The sequence below is a fragment of the Falco naumanni genome, chromosome 2 (assembly GCF_017639655.2).
Source record: "Falco naumanni isolate bFalNau1 chromosome 2, bFalNau1.pat, whole genome shotgun sequence".
Classification (NCBI taxonomy): domain Eukaryota; kingdom Metazoa; phylum Chordata; class Aves; order Falconiformes; family Falconidae; genus Falco; species Falco naumanni.
In genome coordinates, this window is record NC_054055.1 from 84,930,742 (window position 1) to 84,948,245 (window position 17,504).

General features: G+C 41.8%; 1 protein-coding gene across 5 annotated transcripts in view; it reads right to left on the reverse strand.

Annotated features, from left to right (window-relative positions):
* PRRG1 (proline rich and Gla domain 1) overlaps positions 1 to 16,164 on the reverse strand; it is a 35,149-nt gene extending 18,985 nt beyond the window's left edge. For 3 of the 5 annotated variants that reach the window (XM_040582459.1, XM_040582456.1, XM_040582460.1), the window contains exons 1-2: positions 16,026 to 16,164; positions 9,132 to 9,183 (exon numbers count right to left, since the gene is read on the reverse strand). In XM_040582459.1, coding sequence (XP_040438393.1) covers positions 9,132 to 9,183; positions 16,026 to 16,161 — 188 coding nt within the window. In that variant the 5' untranslated portion in view covers positions 16,162 to 16,164. Of the gene's footprint in view, positions 1 to 4,605; positions 4,722 to 9,131; positions 9,184 to 10,620; positions 13,310 to 16,025 lie in introns of those variants that run through there. The other 2 variants (XM_040582457.1, XM_040582458.1) reach the window with 2 other exon arrangements.
* Between the last annotated feature and the right edge of the window lie 1,340 nt (positions 16,165 to 17,504).

Below are 17,504 nucleotides of genomic sequence, written 5' to 3' on the forward strand. Positions count from 1 at the left end.
ACCACAACTATAACAACAACAAAAAGAAAGCAGAACACATGCCCCCCGAGTCACAACTACATGTCTCTGCCTACTGGGAAGTGTGGTGGAAACACAGGGACTAATGTGCCTGCTACATGATGTCTTCTACCAGAAACAGTGTGATACTGCCTAGGCATGCAGTGCTGCCTTGGCATCTGGCCCTAGCTGCTTGGTACAACATGATCTTTGGGAATGAACATCAGAATACTGACATACACAGCTTGGGAAACTGGGAAAAACACATGGTGGAGAAGAAAAAAAAAAAACCACACAGAAAGAAAAACTTTTACTTTCTTCAGTGGGAATTGAGACAAGTATATTATGAGCTGGTGACAAAATAAAGACCTACTGAATCAGCAAAACAGAAATTACATTTCTCTTTACCCTTCCTTCATTATAAAAGGAACAAGCATGCTCTTCTCCAGGAAACGTCAAATCCAGCTTTCCAGTGGCTGTGGTGCAGAAACTTCCTTTCAACAATCTACATTAGATTCTTACAGCAATTACAAGTATTTAGAGTTCTCTGGAACCAATTATGTCTATTTTCCTACAAACTCTCCTGCTGTCCCTCTCCGTATCTCCCCAAACTTCTTCATTTCCAAGCTCCCACAAAACATACCTAGCTTCCTGGCTATGACACCCAAATACCTACCAGGCAAGAGGTTGATTGATGGCACAGACAATGGTTGCCCTACTACTACATGATCATTACACTCACAGAACAGACTCCCACTTGCAGAGGAACCACTCGGGTCTTTGCCCTCCACTTAATTGCCCCTTCCCCTAAAGGGAAGGAGCTTAACTGTATTTTAGTCCTCTACTCTCTAAGTCTTGGTTCAAATTGACTAAATAGTTCAGTGGTTGTTTGGAAGAAGGGATTGAACACAGACTAGTATATAAACCTTTTTTACCTTCATAAACCAGCTAAAAACTGAAGAGGGCTGGCAACACTACAGGGACATTTTGACTTGCTACTGACTCATGTATTCCTCTACACAACTCTTTAATTTAGTTTCCTGGTTTTAAGTCTTCATGAACCTTACTGAAGACTAGGATAGTCCTGTGGTGTGAGCACAACATTTTTCACATATATACACAAATGCAAGAACAAAAAGACACCCATAGATAGTATCTTACTAGTAACACCAATGTTTATTGTTTCAGGAATCCCTCTTCAAACTATCTTCTGCATCTTACCCCTTCCACATCCTCCAAGAGGTTATACATCACCTTAGATTTGCTTGTGGAAAAAAGTGGCAACATGGTGGACAGCATGGGTAACACTACAGCCAAACTAAGTGTCAAATTCTGAGTTCAATGGCAAGCTGATGTACCTGACCAACAACTGATCTTTTCTGACTGCCTACTTGGCTTTCAGTAAAATGGTAGAAAACCAAACAAAACTAAAACAATCGACCGTCCTCTTCTAGTAGAAAACATAATGACTCAATGAGCTCTAAAACATAAGAGGCAGAAAAGGAGATGTACCAACAAGGCCCATGCTACTTACCAGCAATGTGCTCAGCAGTACCAAAGGGCTGTAAGCCCTTTTACTGAGGAGAAACAGTTTCAAAGAAAATTTAAGGAATTAATACTGAAGTAACAAATCAAGCTGTACCTTTCTTTCCACAACTAACCTAAATATTTTTTCCTCAGTCCTGAAAGCGCCCAGACTTTACGTGAACTATGTATAAGCACAAAGCATACAATACTTTCTATACACAACTCCAAAGCTGGTAATCATATTCTTAGCAGCGCAGGGTATCCCTTAAATTGGGAAAGTAATTTTACAGTATTAAAAGTTCTTGGCTCAAGACAGTATTTCTGCAAAATTTTGTTGCATTTGTTAAGATAACCATACTTGTTTGACAGGTACACCTATTCTGGGTACATGGCACACAAGTCCAAACTGCCTTTGCTATTCTCACTCACTGACTGTCATGTATTCTAGGGAGACAGAACATCAAGAACAAAGCAAGTCCTTAAGGGAAGGGATTACAAAGAGAAGGGAAAATAAGGATAGGGTAAAGCAGCAACAGTATTTTCCCTCACTCATGTTTTCTGTTGCTGCATTGACAGACACTTAAACACTGCAAGGCCTTCATGCTCTCCCCACAAATGGCCAGGGATGGTCATTACAGTACCCAGGCAGGGAAAAGGGAAATGCCTTTTTTTGTTCTGCAATACAACTCTAACAAGGGATACAGGTGTTTAATTTTAGCTTTGTAATCTGTACAATTAATGAGACCACCAGGATGCAATTTACCACAAAGAGCTACACAATTTTTTAATGTTATAAATATTCAGGTTATTCTGAAGCTTTTTATGAAAGCAGGTACCTTCAAGGGACACCAACTAAAACATCATTAGATGTTCAGTCTAAAAATAAACATTCCTTTCCTAGACTCTAGCCCCACACCAGGTGCAATGCAACAACTGAAACACTCCTGTGGGAGGTTTGTTTAGAAGAAAAATGAAAACATTAAATAATTACACAGGAACACAGATGATAGCTATCTGACTGCCGTTTATTCAAAACGTGTTATATGCCTACCTAAAAATTCCAGTCCCACCACATGCATCTTTCACATCCTTGAAAAAAAAATTACAGAAGACTACAATTTTACTTATTATAACCTGTTTCAAATGACATTTATTCCCAGGAACAGTGCACAAAAGAATTTACATGAATTCTGAACAGGTAGTCCATAGTTTAAGGACATGGGAGAAGCCTGTATTTATTAAGTTTGGTTTCTTGCAACAGCAAGGTTGTCCTGGGAATTTGGGTGGGAATAAAGAGGGATGGAATACTTTCAAAACTACTCAACAAGGTCACAAAAGATTTGTCCTACCTAAGACTACACAGGACAAGGACAAGAGTTAAATAGAGAACTGAAAAAAACCCTCTGCTTCGTAGAGGCTATCCAATCATAGCATTATGAAACATTATCATTAATTTTGTAACACTGACATGAAACCACAGACCATTTTACTAAGAGCAATCTGTACTTAGCAGGCTGCCATTACGTCTTAAAACCAATAAAATACAGAATTAGTTACAGAGCTAGCACGCCGCGTACAACTCTCGAACACTGCCCTGTTCACTGAGAGAAGCTGGTTCCTCAGGACTGCAGCCAGACAAAACTTAAGCTGGCTGAGACTGAAGTCCAAGCTTCTGCCTCAATTTCATTACCCCTTCATTACTTAGCATTCTTTGTTGTTTTAAAACTGTGACACTATTTTGGCTGGTTATTCTCTGGTTACTTCCAGGCTCCCCTACTTCAAAGAGGGAGTTGCCATAAGCAATCTGTTCCTTCCCCTCCCCTTCAAAACCGAACAAGAACAATCTCCTGATACATGTTCTGGTGAGTAGGCCATCTGGGAGGAGGAGTAATCATCTCCCTTTGGCAAGGGAGGGTTTTGGTGGGTTTCATGGTTTTGAAGTGCATGGGGACCCTATGGGGCAGTTCCTGGGAGGCATAACTGAACATTTATGTAACATCTGTATTGAAACCAGAATTACACAAAACCTCAAGACCATGGCCTGTCTGAGCAGCCTACACAGCAGCATTTCAGACACCTCTGACTTCTTGTAAGCTGCTGTTAAAAGGTATTGCTTTAGGTTAGACAGTATCGCTGTGCTTTGGAATTCAAATTTGGAATATTTAATTTGATAATCCATTAAGCATTGACATAACAGTAACCAATCCTTCTCCTCCTTTTTCATGTGGGAACAGTGAACAATTACATAAAGCCTTTCACAACAGGATGTGTTCTTATCCTGATTTTGTCTGGACACAAAACTAATGATACTGTATTACTTATCCATTCTACTTTCTGTGTTCCTGCTCCCCAACACCTGTTAACTAAATCTGACACTGAGATTTCGTCTTCTGTACTACCATAAGTCTTCCGCAAAAATCAATGACCAAGAAGAACAGAGAAAACCCATTAATGTTCTCCACTGAAGTAAAGACACTGTTTAGCAATTGTAGTGGTATCGCAGGATGGTGCCTTTGGCAGCTGTAAATCATTATCCATTTTTGTTGGCAGAATGCAGGTAGTCAGAAAGCATACACCATGCTCAAGACCAACCACAGCCTTTGCAAGCTGGTAAGTCAAACAAAAATGAAGAAATGAAAATAGGGAAAGAGCACAGTCACCATGTAAAGGATGTCAGAACAGTCTGGTGATTAGGGTTAGCAACTAGGTCACAAGAATAAGCATGTTAGAGAGGGGAGGAGAACTCAGATTAATAAAGTAGGAAAGGGCAAAAAAAGTAACAGAAACAGAAAAACAGCTTCATTATAGCTCTGGTGCTTGCCGACCTAATTACTGTTTAAGTGTCAGCTTCTAAATCAAACTTAAGTTGTCAACCACTTTGATATTATCTATTCTAACTTAGGCTTGAATGGCTGGACTCTATCTAAAGCATGTACAGCATTCATGAATAATCACCTCTAAGTGCATTATATTTACCTCTATCCATGACTATACTCGCATTGGGCCAGGAATGCAGAGCAATAGCAGTGAGTCTGAAGAACAAAAGCGTTAGTGCTGAGGACACAACTTTAACACACATACCGAGAATTCTACTTTGGGGTAGCTCTAATCTGATCCCTGAGCTGACCGCTGTGCGGCAGCAGGACTGCAACAGGTATGCTCTTGGAGCGTATCTTCCAGTTTACTTCCATCCAAAAGTAATTCAGTCTGCACGCTTTGAAATGGTTCTGCAACACAAATCAAAGCACAGTAGGTGCTGACAGTTGGCAGTTTTGCTTCCAAAGCATAGTCCTAATCGAACCAAAATGCTACTGCACATACGCTCGAGACATACCGTATAGACTACGTTCAAAGTAGTAGAGAAACTGTGAGGAAGGAAGCTCTGGATAAATGATTCCTCAGCAAAGAAACAAAGGTTGTTACAGGGTGACAGTGATTTCCTGTGGAGCTACAAAATTACTTTGACAAAGTGACAAAAACAGAGTTAACATGAGCCTCTCCCTCAAGCAAAAAACCAAACCAAACAAACAAAAAAACCCAACCCAGAAACAAAAAACCTCACGACAGTGAAAGAAATTTCTGAAGCAGTCTGTTTCCTTGTCTCCTGACTTCAAATGTTGTGTTCTTACTGTGGCAATCAAATACTGCTAATACACATGACACCAAAGGGCCTAATCTAAGACCTAAAAACCTGAAATCACAGAGTGCTTGCTCAGAAACACCAGAAAAAACCCCGTATCTATCTAATTTGGGAACTAGGAGACAACCTAGTTGTCCCTTACTTCCCCCAAAAAACTCCACAAACAAAAAAGCACATTCTCCCCGAACACACACCCAAAGAATGGAAACCTTGCAATTACAGACTACAAAATTAACATCCAGTTTATGATCACCTTTATCAATATTTTCAGTAACTTCCTCTCAAAAATGTCACCAGCTTTTAAATAAAATAACACAGAAAGTCAACACACAATAAGCCACAGAAACTACATTACGATCCTTATGCCTTGCATTTACAGGTGGCTGAAGTTTTAAATAATGCATTGATAAATTCTTGTATTATACTAGCAAAGTGACAGCTGCTTATTCAATAGCAATCACGTATTTTTTAAAAAATGCATAGTAAGATAAACCAATCAATGCACCTGCTAGCTCTTTTCAAGAAAAAAAAAAAAAACACCCATAAACTGTATCAGAATTGCTATGGACTGTTTTCTTCATAGCATGTTTTCACTCACAGCCTCCCTAAATTTGAAGAAGCTTTGAATGTGCATTCATTTTATTTTCCTCCCCTGTTTTGTCCCCGTTTTCATACAAATGAAACGTTTGTGTATGTCTTGTAAATTAGGAACAAGCCAACTCTCATTTTGCAGTTCAGACCATCTTCTGATGCCTTACAGACAAATTGAGGAACTTTTACTCAGAAGCTCTCAACTACAGTTGGAAACTGGATTGTACATGGATTAAAAATTACACGCTGCTTTTATTTGAAAAAAAAAAAAAAAAAAGAAAAAGAAAGGAAAAAATCCTTTGTGTTTAAATAATCACTGTATAACAAATGACTCCGTTCAGAGAAGGCAGATATTTAGCTGATCTAAGCTGATCATCAGCTGATCACAGTCTGTCTGGCTAAGTTGGTCTTTTGACTATATACCTCGTGACCAGAGGAGAGAAGATAAACACATCACAGTTAAGTATTATTTCTCATAACATGAGAAACATGAAGGTACCTACTGACCTAAGCTGACCTAGATGTAAATAAAAGGACCTGAATTTTTGCATAGTGCCCAAGTTACAGAACTTGGTGCTGTTTAGGACAAAAGTAGAAATAGGTTTAAAAAACAGAAAGGAAATCAATAGATGAGGGAGAGGTAATTAATGTAACATGATTCTCCAGATGTATCCTCTACCCCATATAGTTTCCAATCTACTGATAACCATGACTTCACTGGGGAAGGCTCACTGTCCATGCTCTGCTCTAAGACTCTTCCCTGTATCATCTCCTGCCAGCTGTTGGCACAACACACAATGCCAGGGTGACCTTTTGCTATAGCAGGTCTGACAAGTTCTCCAGTATGCTAAAACGGTCAACCACTTACCTTCCAACAATGCTAAAATGGCTAACCATTTAGCTTCTAACAACCTTCACGTTGTTAATACCTAGTTTAGCATATTCTACAGTTTGTGGCCATACATAATTTTCAAAAAGTTTCAATCATTTGATAAAAGTTCAGGAGCCATCTGACCTTCAGATTTTAGTACACACAATTTTTCAAAGAAAGTATACACATACAAGACACCACATACACCTTCTCTTTTCACACTGGCTATGAAAGGTGAGAAGCAGTCCAGTGCCCAGTATGGATGAGTAACTATATCTAGTTCCTCTCCAAAGTGTTTTAAAATTGGATTAGGACCAGAGGAGTAAGTACTAGCACATAACATAGAATTGATAGATGGCAAGTGGTCTCTTTCATGAATTCTACTCACTGTCTACAATCCCCCTTTTTCATTCGGCTCTGGATCTCCCCTCTGCTCCCAAATCAAAACACCAAAACACTCACCATAAGCAGAAAGTACACTGTAACAGTGCTGTCTGCCTTTTGAAAGTATTTATGGGTCAGGTAAGGGAGGGGAAAAAACAAAAGGAAAAAAAAAAAAAAAAAGAAAGAGTACTACTTTTACTTTAGGTTAGACCTCTCTAGGCATGAGACAGATGGGCCAAGCAACAGTACCTGGGCACAATCCATTCACAAGAACATAATTTCATTGCAGGTACAGTGTTTGTCCACTCTGAAAAGATCACAAGATCAAAGCTAAAAATACGCTGATTTTCCTGCTTTGAAACTCTTACAGGTATTTTCTTCCCCAACACACCTTACAAAGCAAAAACATGACCCAAATGTCACAAATAATACCTTTATGGATCTTCCAATAACACAAACTGGCTGTACAAAATCCAGCCTCCACTGTTTCAGTCTGTATTGGGTAATTTAAGGCTCCCCTTTTCACAGAAAAAAAATAATGACCTGACAGTTCTATACATTTGAAAAAGATTATACTCAACTCACTGAAGTCTTTCTTGAAATTGTTACAATATTGTGAAGTGTAGAGAGCAATAGTTATTAAAAAAAATATATATCAAATCAGTTTCCCTCTAAACTACCAGTGTTTTTCAAGCAACTATTATCCCCAAAATATTCTAGATCTCAGAATGTGCATTTTTGTAACTTAAAGAAACCTGGATAATTTCACATTGGCATCTTTGTTTTGCATGCAATAATTTTATAACAAACATAAGCCTATTACTTCATAAAATTTATTTAGCTTTTCTGTGATGAGGCAAAGGTGAGGCAAATATTCTGCTCTGCACAGAAACTGGAGTTAGCCCTTGTTTGGGAAGCCAATGACTTACACCTCATTTAATTTAGAAAAATTAGTCAGAAAACAGTAAGAAGTAATTTCTTTGTGATGTGCTAAACAAAGCTAGAGAAATGTGCAAACAAATCCTTCTCTTCCAAATATTTACGCGTTGTCAGCATGTTTTAATACAAGTTTCCACCCTGCCTGTTCTTCCCTGAAGCAAGGCACGTGACAGCATTTCAGAGCATGTTTTAATGGGATTTTCCAGTCAACCAAAAATCAAATTGCACAGAAGTGACAGAAGAGTCATAAATATGTATTTCATCTTATTGAATTATATGGTAACTAGGTAAAAGATAATGAAGCACAACCTCTTTAAAGATTTTTAGGAAGTTTTCTGTTACACTGCATAAAGAGTGCAGTAAAGAGAGCATAGAGAAAGATGTACGCCACCAGAATCCCCAGAAAAGCTGCAGTCATACTCCTTAGTAAAACAGAAGGGTAAACAGCCCTACAAACAAGGAAAAAAAACCCAAGATTTTTAAAAACTACTGCTATTTCCCTCTCTCAACACCCATGCTCATCTTCCCCTCGCATCAGCTTTACCCAAATTTCCAAATACATTAAGATGCACTCATTATGGCTGCCTTTTACAGCATTACACTTGATTTTTTCTAAGTAGGAATTGAACAAACTTATGCAGAAAAGTACTCCAGCTGATCTGTATGTTTGGAGTATAGTAAAACATGATGTTCTGGCTTCAGCCTTAAAGAGGAATCAAGGAATTTCTCATTCCTTCCCACCACCACTACGCACCCTTTACTGGGCATTAGAACCCCTGATGTGGGCTGATGGGAGTTCTGAGCTCTGCACTACAATTTCACACCCCTCCCGCTGACATCAATCTCCTGCCCTACCCCTTTGCTCTTGAATCCAACAATTTTACTCATCGGTCCCTTCTAACCAACTACTACAGAACAGCGGAAGCCTTAAATTCATGGAAGATTTCCTAAAGAAAGCACACTAGTATACAGGATGGAGGCATTCTGAACATTGTAACATGAGAAAAGACTGGAAGACAAATTAACGTCTAATTAAAATGTGTCATTTCTGAAGCAATAATTACCACAATAAAGCTTTAAGTTACAGCTTATAACTGATCAATCATACAGCATAAATCCATATGAAAAGAAGCTGCACGAGTTTCAGCAGTCACAAAACTACCAGTATAAACACATACTTATGAAGTTTTCCACACTTTACAGCACTGTGAAAACACTAGATAATCTGTTCTGCCTGTGAGTAGGAAGCACAAAAAACTATGTCACAAAACAATTCACAAGGATTTAAGCTTTAGAAATCAGTTTTAAAAGATCCAAGGCAAGAAAAATTTTACATATATTGAGTTCCTAACACTGACGTGCCAAATTAATGTGTCAAATTCATGTGCAATTAATCGTAACTGAAGATATAATTTATCTTAGTTGTGTCAAAAGCATACACAGAATTAAAATAAAGTTATTTTTTGAAAACTTCATTCACATCTGAAAGATCCTCTACAGGATCTAACATGGCTAAGATGGGAACAATTTAAAAGATTTAAAGGGTGTCCCTTACCCCCAGGAATGCAGCACCTCAAGAATGGGAAAGAGGAGAGGCATCTTCCAATACAAACACAGATATCACTGATACTTTTTAAATCTGGTAATTCTGTTGTATTAATTTATATATTAATACATTGCAGAAGTCATTGGAGAACCTTCCTAGACATGCTGTCCACCAACAGGTGTATCTCTACCTTTTATATTTCTGGTATAGATCACTTCATACCCACAAAATATTCATAGAACCATATTGCAGCCCAGGTTGGGGGAACCTTAAAAGATTGTCTGGTCCAACTTTTCATGGGAAAGGGAGCCCAGATGAGGTTATCTAGCACACTGTCCATTCGCATCACGAAAACCCTCCAGTGATGGGGACTTCACCATGTCCCTGCAGGGGTTGTTCCATTGAATGACTGTTCCCACTGTAAAAAAATGTATTCCTTACATTGAGATGAAAACTTTGATCAAACCTTTGCCAAGAGTTCCTAAAGAATGGTCACAGTGAAAGTGCTTTGATATTTCAGTTTTTCTGAGATAACTGCAGATCTGATGATCTTGCAGTTGGGCACAAGTTTACGGTTCATCTTAAGTGTCCCCTATAAAAGGTGAGTTTGTTCACCTTTCTTCTGAGTTTGATCCCAAGATCTGTTCACCAGGTTCTTGGCCCTCTTGAGGGACTTCCTCATACCTTCCCCCTTGAGCAGTTTGCTGCTGTTCTTCAAAGAAGCCAGCAGAAAAAGATACTGATACGCTGCTGCTTCACTGGTAGTTTCAGAGTCAGCACTTAAAGCAATCCAGCTAAAGCTGCTGTCTGAGTCCGAGTAGGTACGTAGTCCCTCACACACAGCCACGTAGTCCCACTCCCTCCCTTGAGTCAATACAAGGTCTGGCTGGTAGCTCCCAAGGCCAGCCAGAGGCAGCCCAGTGGAAAGTCTTTTGTGTGCGTGTGTCAGTATGCTTGTTTTAGTTTGACTGGTTTAATTTTAAAACAAATCAGCTTCACGGTTCATTGACTGCACAGCATTAAGTGTGCTAGTGCCAGCACAAGGGAACAGTCAAAATGCAAACCCTAGCAAGGACGGAGGGGAAAAGCAAGAACTCTTGCTTTCAGCCAGCAGGACAAGCTTACATCAGTTAAGCTGCTTTCAAAGCCACACACTCAAGAAGCCATGACTTTACTTTGCTGCTGCCCACAGCTCTGATAACCAATAGTAGCAAACAGAAAGTAGTACAGTGAGTCCATTTCATTACTGGTACTTGGAACTGCTCAGCAGTAGTGAAATAAAACATCACGGGCTGTGCTAATTTCAGCTGCCACAGGGGAAATCTACAGGAAGACAGGCAAGAGAGTTAGCTAATAATTCTGCTATTGAGACTTCATTCAACCCTTCCCCATAGCCACAAGAATGAAGACCAGGGACAGAAAGATGAACAGAAAATTGCTTATCCTCCCAGCTTTATTTAGCAAATAGTTTGAAGAGTAATACTCTGCCGATAAAAGCTGGAGAATACACACACGGTCAGTAAATATCACACTGATAAACCTGGAGGCACAGGCAGGTGCAAAAGTTCACATATGATGAAGTCACTGTTTCTGAATTTTCCTGGTAGCATTCCCCTAAACTGCCTTACACAGCGAGCTAACAAATTCACACTTTTTGAGCCAAAAAGGAATCTTTCTTCTATGCCTAGTAGTAAACATTTACCTAGTAGTAAATGGCTGTATTTAGTTTAGACAGGTATATTAAACAGTTAATTTAGCAATATGGATTTAATAAGGAATCACTGTAAAGTGACTCTTGAAACCAGTCCGTGGCATTCATTCTTATACTACAGGAAAATAATGAGTTCAGCAAAACAGGACCATCCAGAATTACAGCAATAGAGTATAACGACTTGGCATAAACAAAAAAATCTTACCTACCCTAGAGTCTTGGCAAACATAGAAAGTTCTGCAGTTTTAGCCAACAAAATGAATACTTCACCAGGATTAAGAAGTTTTATCTGCGACGAACTATTCCAACACTAACTCTCACACAGTCTCTTTCTGGAATTCAGTCTCACTTCATCTGACCACTGTTGGAGTAATCATATTGGTGCAGACTGAGCATTACATTGAAAATCTGAAAGTATGTTGAACGGCTGATCTTAAAACGAGATGCCAACTTTCAAAAGTCATTTCAGAAGCAACATGAGAAGTTGATTCAAACGCTTTGAAAGTAACACTCCACTGAGTAGGTACACAGCACAATGTAATGTGTAAAATGAGAGCAATCGATCTCAGACTTTCAAGGTGCAATTGCAGGATAGTCTGTTTCTCCCCCATGTAAAGACACCTACTTTAAAAAAAAAATAATTAATTACACAAAGCAGCATTCTTAGTTTGAAAACAGGTAACACTTCTTGTGGAGTCTTAGCTAGCCCTGAATGCTAACTCCTATATGTTGGGCTGTGCAAATATGTTTTTTGTCTGAATTTACACATCTGAACAGATGCAAAACTTTTATAAAATGTGAAAGATATTTTACATAATTATTATCTATCATTAAAAATAAGTGACAGCTTGAAATACACATAAAATAGCTTTCAACAAGTGTGTTTCCTTAGAAAGCCAAAACATACGGTGTGATTTTAGGTAGTTAGCACGGAATTTCTTTAACTTCCAGTATGAAGACAGGCTTTACTTTTGAAACGTAGCTATTTTAATAATAGTATTCAGCAACCTTGATTAAAACACAGATCACTTGATAATCAGTACCATCAAAACTGTTGGCAATAAGAGAATGGGCTAAGCATATTTCAGACCTCACAAATGTATATCAAGTTTTACCTAACTTTATCAGTACTTTATCTGTACTTTATCAGTACAGAAAACAAAGGTAAACAAGGAAAGGGCTGGGTATGGTCCGATTAGATTTCAAAAGGTCCAACAGTTACTGACATCTGAACTCAAACAAAAATAGCTAGCCTGAGAACGGATATTAGACATTAGGTCATTTAATCTACTCCCTTGTCAGTTCTGTATTGTTCTCTACTGAGCATTGCAAGTGCTTTTGTTTATAATGTGGAAGAGGAGAGGAAGCAAGGGATGGGGACGGGGGGAGAAAGTAGATTGTCTTTGGAAGCTGAAGAAAAAAAACCCAAACCCAAACATTAAAGAAACACGAGCCAGAGAAAGACAGCATCCTGGAAACACAGCTGGTAGGAATTCATGAAAGAGCAAGACAAAAAGCAGCAGAGAAGTTCAGAACTGAGCAGAGAAACCGGAAGCAACAGCTCTCAACAGGACAGTGCACAAAAATAAAATTCTTGCCTATAGGAATCTGGTGTCATGTGTTGAATAAATGGGAAGAAATGAAGCATATAAGATTTATGGGATTAATGGAAGAGGGAAGTGGAGGGGCAAAATAGCTTAGGTTTTTCCCAGTACTCATACTGGGGGTAAGTGGTACCAACCACATCTCTTGTTCTCCTGCTCATCCAGCTGCTTATAAGATCCAGGTAAGAGTCAAAAGTCAGACAGATTTTTTTTTTTCCCAACTTGATTAATTCCATGATCCACATCACTAGATGGATATGTAAATGCTTAAGCTATCACAAGCGAGGGAAGTCACAGAAACAGGCAGGACAAAATAATGGACAAGAGCATCACAGGAAGAGGGAGCTGTTTAAAATGACACGGCAAACCAAAACGGTTCGCAATCCTGTGGCCTAAAATAAGTTAGCACTGTCCTGAAGTGCATTTTATCCCTGCTTTTGCCACAGAATTGGTTCACAACTCTAGATAAATTATTTCAAAATACTGTTTCAAAGTGGACACTAAGTACATGCATTTTATTTTAGGTGTGCCTCTCCCAAAATGTGAGTGCTTGATTTGCACTTTTAGCATAAACTTAGACCAGATAGTCAATTTATTTGCACCTCTGCACTTAATATAAATCAGGACACTGAACTCAACACCCTGAAAAAAAAAACCCATAACCTACCTGAACCAAATTTGATCTCCATAGTTTTATCTTTTATTCTTCATGTGGATTGGAAGGATTATTTCTTTGTCTTAGGAGAGCTCTCTCAGTTAAGGGGTGTCTCTGTGCGTGTGTTTGACAAGCACCAAGATATTAAAGTAATAAAACACAACAGAAGACACAAATTTATAATTCCATAGTCAAAGTAGAATTGGAACACAGATTGAGTCACGTTCAGAAAATAAGTCTTAATGTCACACAGCCAAAATAAAGAGAATAAGACCAAAATACTTCATCTCTTTAATATCTTGAGTATAGCAGGGCTTTTTTATGCAACAAGGATGTTACTACTTAACAGAAACTGTAGCTCAACCTAAATGTATGAAGAGGCTGAATTAAAGCTAACTAAAAAAAAAAAATCAGTCTCTTCTTCATTTGTGAGTGCTTGTGGAAATGACAATATAAGTATAGTTACTCTGCGTGTAACTATCCACTTCTAACAAAAGAAAACTGATGCCACCATATTAGAATCTCAACACGTGCCCGTGTTGTAACCAGATGCAATGCTTTGCAATTTCAGCTTATACATTATCTTGCAGCACTAGTTGGATGCAGACTTCTGGATGAACTTGCATGAGAAAGGGATAATCCATATTTTGCCTGGTGATTTCCTGATATTAGCTAATTCCAAGAAAACAGAAATACTCAGGAATCCCAGGCTCTATCCTAATCTGTTTTGGAAAGCAAAATGTTCTTGTCTAAAAGGGAATGAAGTGAGATGGCTGAACAGATGAGTAAAATGTCTCACTGTTTCTGCGCAGTACTTCCACACAGGAAATCTCCATCCCCTCTTTTCTGGCTTCTAGTCTCACTCCCCTGCTTCACCAAGAATTATTGCAAACTCACCCTTACTAGATATGTCTACTCAGACTGTTAGTCACTTCTCACACTTGTAAATCTCCCCCACAACCGCTTTATCAATGGCACTCCCTCTGTTCAACACAAGACCCAGAATGAGCAATGCTGCAGTTGCACAATCCCTTTACACAGGTGTGTGCATGCCTATGTGTATACACACGTAAAAAAACCCCAGTGCTTTTACATACACACCTCTTCATTTATATACCAAAAAGATACAATTCTTTCCCTCCCCATCACACATTTTTCTTGAGCTAGCAAAGGCATCCCTATGGCAATGCAGAGAACCAGACGTGAGTATTAACTAGGTTAATCAGACAAAATGTTTAAAAGATTAGTGTGAATCAGTGGGTAATACTCTGTGCCACTTTACCCCACTGCTGTATAAACAACAGTGCCAGCATGGGGAGAAGACGGTACAGAAGGTAGTAACAAGCAGCAAGGCTGCAAAGAAAGCACAACTAGTTATTTTTTCTGTGCCAGCCTATAGTAATAATAAATTTGAAATGCTGATTTTAATCTAGAGCACCAACATTCGCATAACTGTCGCTCTTCTCTCCCCAGACTTATTTATGACAATGAGGTTATGAAAACTTGAGATTCTTTCAAGTGTCCTCATTTGCTTATAGTCCTCCCTTCACTCACTGGCTCCATTCCTCTTCATTTTGTTCCCAACAAAGCTAGCCACTGCTTGCTCTTTCACCCCTCACCCAATGTACCATGCAATCCCAGCTTCAACTGCGATGACACTGAGGCTCCCTGCACCCCTCCTCTTCCCGGCGGATATGAATAAATTGTTCCCTTGTCAGTATTAAGCCTAGAAGAAGTCCATCCGTGAAGAATCAGGCTCACAGCCCCAACACACCTACCCACACTCAGCATCCTAAAGCTTCAGCTGCAGCAACTGCCCCGGCTACTGCAGATCTGATAGTCTGTGGGTGACGCCGCCAAAAGTGAAAAAAGTTCTAACAGGAATATAAAAGCCTCAGATGGTTGTGGTGTTACCTTGCGGGTTTGTGTTTGGTGGTGGTGCTTCTTAAAACTTAAGAGAAAAAATTATTAGCTGCCCGTTTTGGAGACAACCACTAACCTCTTTCAAAGAGGAAACTCGGCACCGCTCTTCCTTTGTTAAACACAGCCAAACCGTTTTCTTCCCTGGCTGAACTGCAAACGGCACCGAGCCCTTGGCAGAAGTTTCGGGGGCGGCGGGGCCAGGAACGCTTCGCCCTGTCGCCGCTCCCGGGCCGGGCCGCCCCGCCGCGCGCAGCCCCGCGCGGGACCCGGCCGCACGCGCACCCGGCCCGGCAGCGCCGCGTGCCGCCGGCCCCCCGCGCGCCCCTCACACGCGGCCGCTCCCCCGGCAGCCCCTCCCCTGCCCGCGGCACCCGCGGACCCCCGCCCGGGGGGGGGGGGGGGGGGTAGCCCCTGTCCCTGCGGGTGCTCCCCCAGGTGGGCGAGAAGGCGCCGCCTGCCAGTCCCGGCCCCCACCCCGCGGCGCGGCCGCCCGCTCCGCTCCCGGACACCCCGGCCCGGTCCGCTCTCCGCCGCCGGCCGCGCTGCGCCCCTCCGCCCAGCCCAGCCCAGCCCGCGGGACGTGGCAGGAGCCCCCACGGCGGCGAAGCGCCGCCCGCCCGCGCTGCTCCGCACTCACCGGCTTCCGTCCGAGCGGGGATCCGCCGAGAGACGGTGTGCGGGCGGCGGGGTGGCCGAGTGCCGCCGGCCCCGCGCTGCCGCCGCCCCGCTCGCTGTCCCCCAACTCCGGTGCGTGCTCGGTGCAGCCGGCGCATGCGCCGCGGGCAGCTCCCCGCGCCGGCCGCCAGGGGCCGCGAGCGGAGGGCGCCCACCAGGCGGGGCGGGCCCGGCAGCCACCCGCGCCCCGGGAGCTGCGCGCCCGCCGCCGCCCGCGGGGCCCCGCCGCCCCCCTGCCGTGCCGTGCCGTGCCGTGCCGTGCCGTGCCGTGCCGTGCCGTGCCGTGCCGTGCCGTGCCGTGCTGTGCTGTCGGCCCAGGCCCCCTCCCGAGCGGCCCCGGGGGTCTGCGGCCCCGCCGCCGTCCCCGCTGGTGACCCCCCCTCGGCCGTAGACCGGGGCCCGGCGGACCCCGCAGACGGCGCCGCCGCCGCGGCCCCCCCGCTGCCTGGCCGAAACGCTCCACAGGCGCTTCCAGGCCTAACGTTTGTATCAGTCTGTATGTATAGATACGCGCAGCCTTTCCGCGTGGTAGAGAAGTCACTTGTAAATCTTTTTTTCCCCTGACAATTGTCACCCTTGATGGAGAGCTAAAAATGATGCGAAAAGCTCTGATGTTCCCCCTCGCTGTGTCCCCAGGGTCCTGCGAGGGCCGTGGGTCTTGTGTCCCGCAGGCCTGGGCCTTTGGGTGCGCTCGGATTGCGCCCCCCGCCAGACGCATTTCAGGAGCCCTAAAACACTCATCTTCCACATTAAAAGTCAAGGATAGGTTCATTTCTTGGCACTGCCTAGAATTGGTACTAACTAACTTTTGGTCCTTCATCTGAAACTGCGGGGATTTTTAGCGTAATTTTTTTGGTGTGTGAGTAATACCTTCATTTTCGCCTCCCGGATTTTTAATGGATGTGTACAGAAAGAGGGTAAAGCTGCTTAGAAAATTCGTATCAAATTAACAATCCCTACCTGACTTCAGAGGTGCTGTTGTCAGTGGTGCAGTGGCCTGGTTGTAAATGATTTAGGAATGATTCACAAAAAGAACAGCTTGGCTTGCCAGAAAAGAGATTGAGGTCTGAATGGCATAGAGTGTAAAATACCATTTATTCCGTCAAAATGGAAGTGAAACCCCCTATAAATACCTAGTGGTTTTTTGAAATTTACATTGCTGCTGCCTTCATGTTCATTGCTCTGTGGCTTCAATTTTTAGTGGATTACTATTCTGTATACCTGTACTATTTACTTCTAATTTATATTAACAGACAACTGAAAATCAGCAGAAAAAGGAATGAGGTAATAGTATAGTCACAGAGACATTTAGGGAACAGAAAGACGAGACACAGTTTGCAACAGTTCAGACATGTCTCAGCTTCTTTAATGTCTCTTGACCTATAATTAAAAGTTAATGTTTTTGTATATGTCAACCGAGACCTGACTCTGAAACCATCAG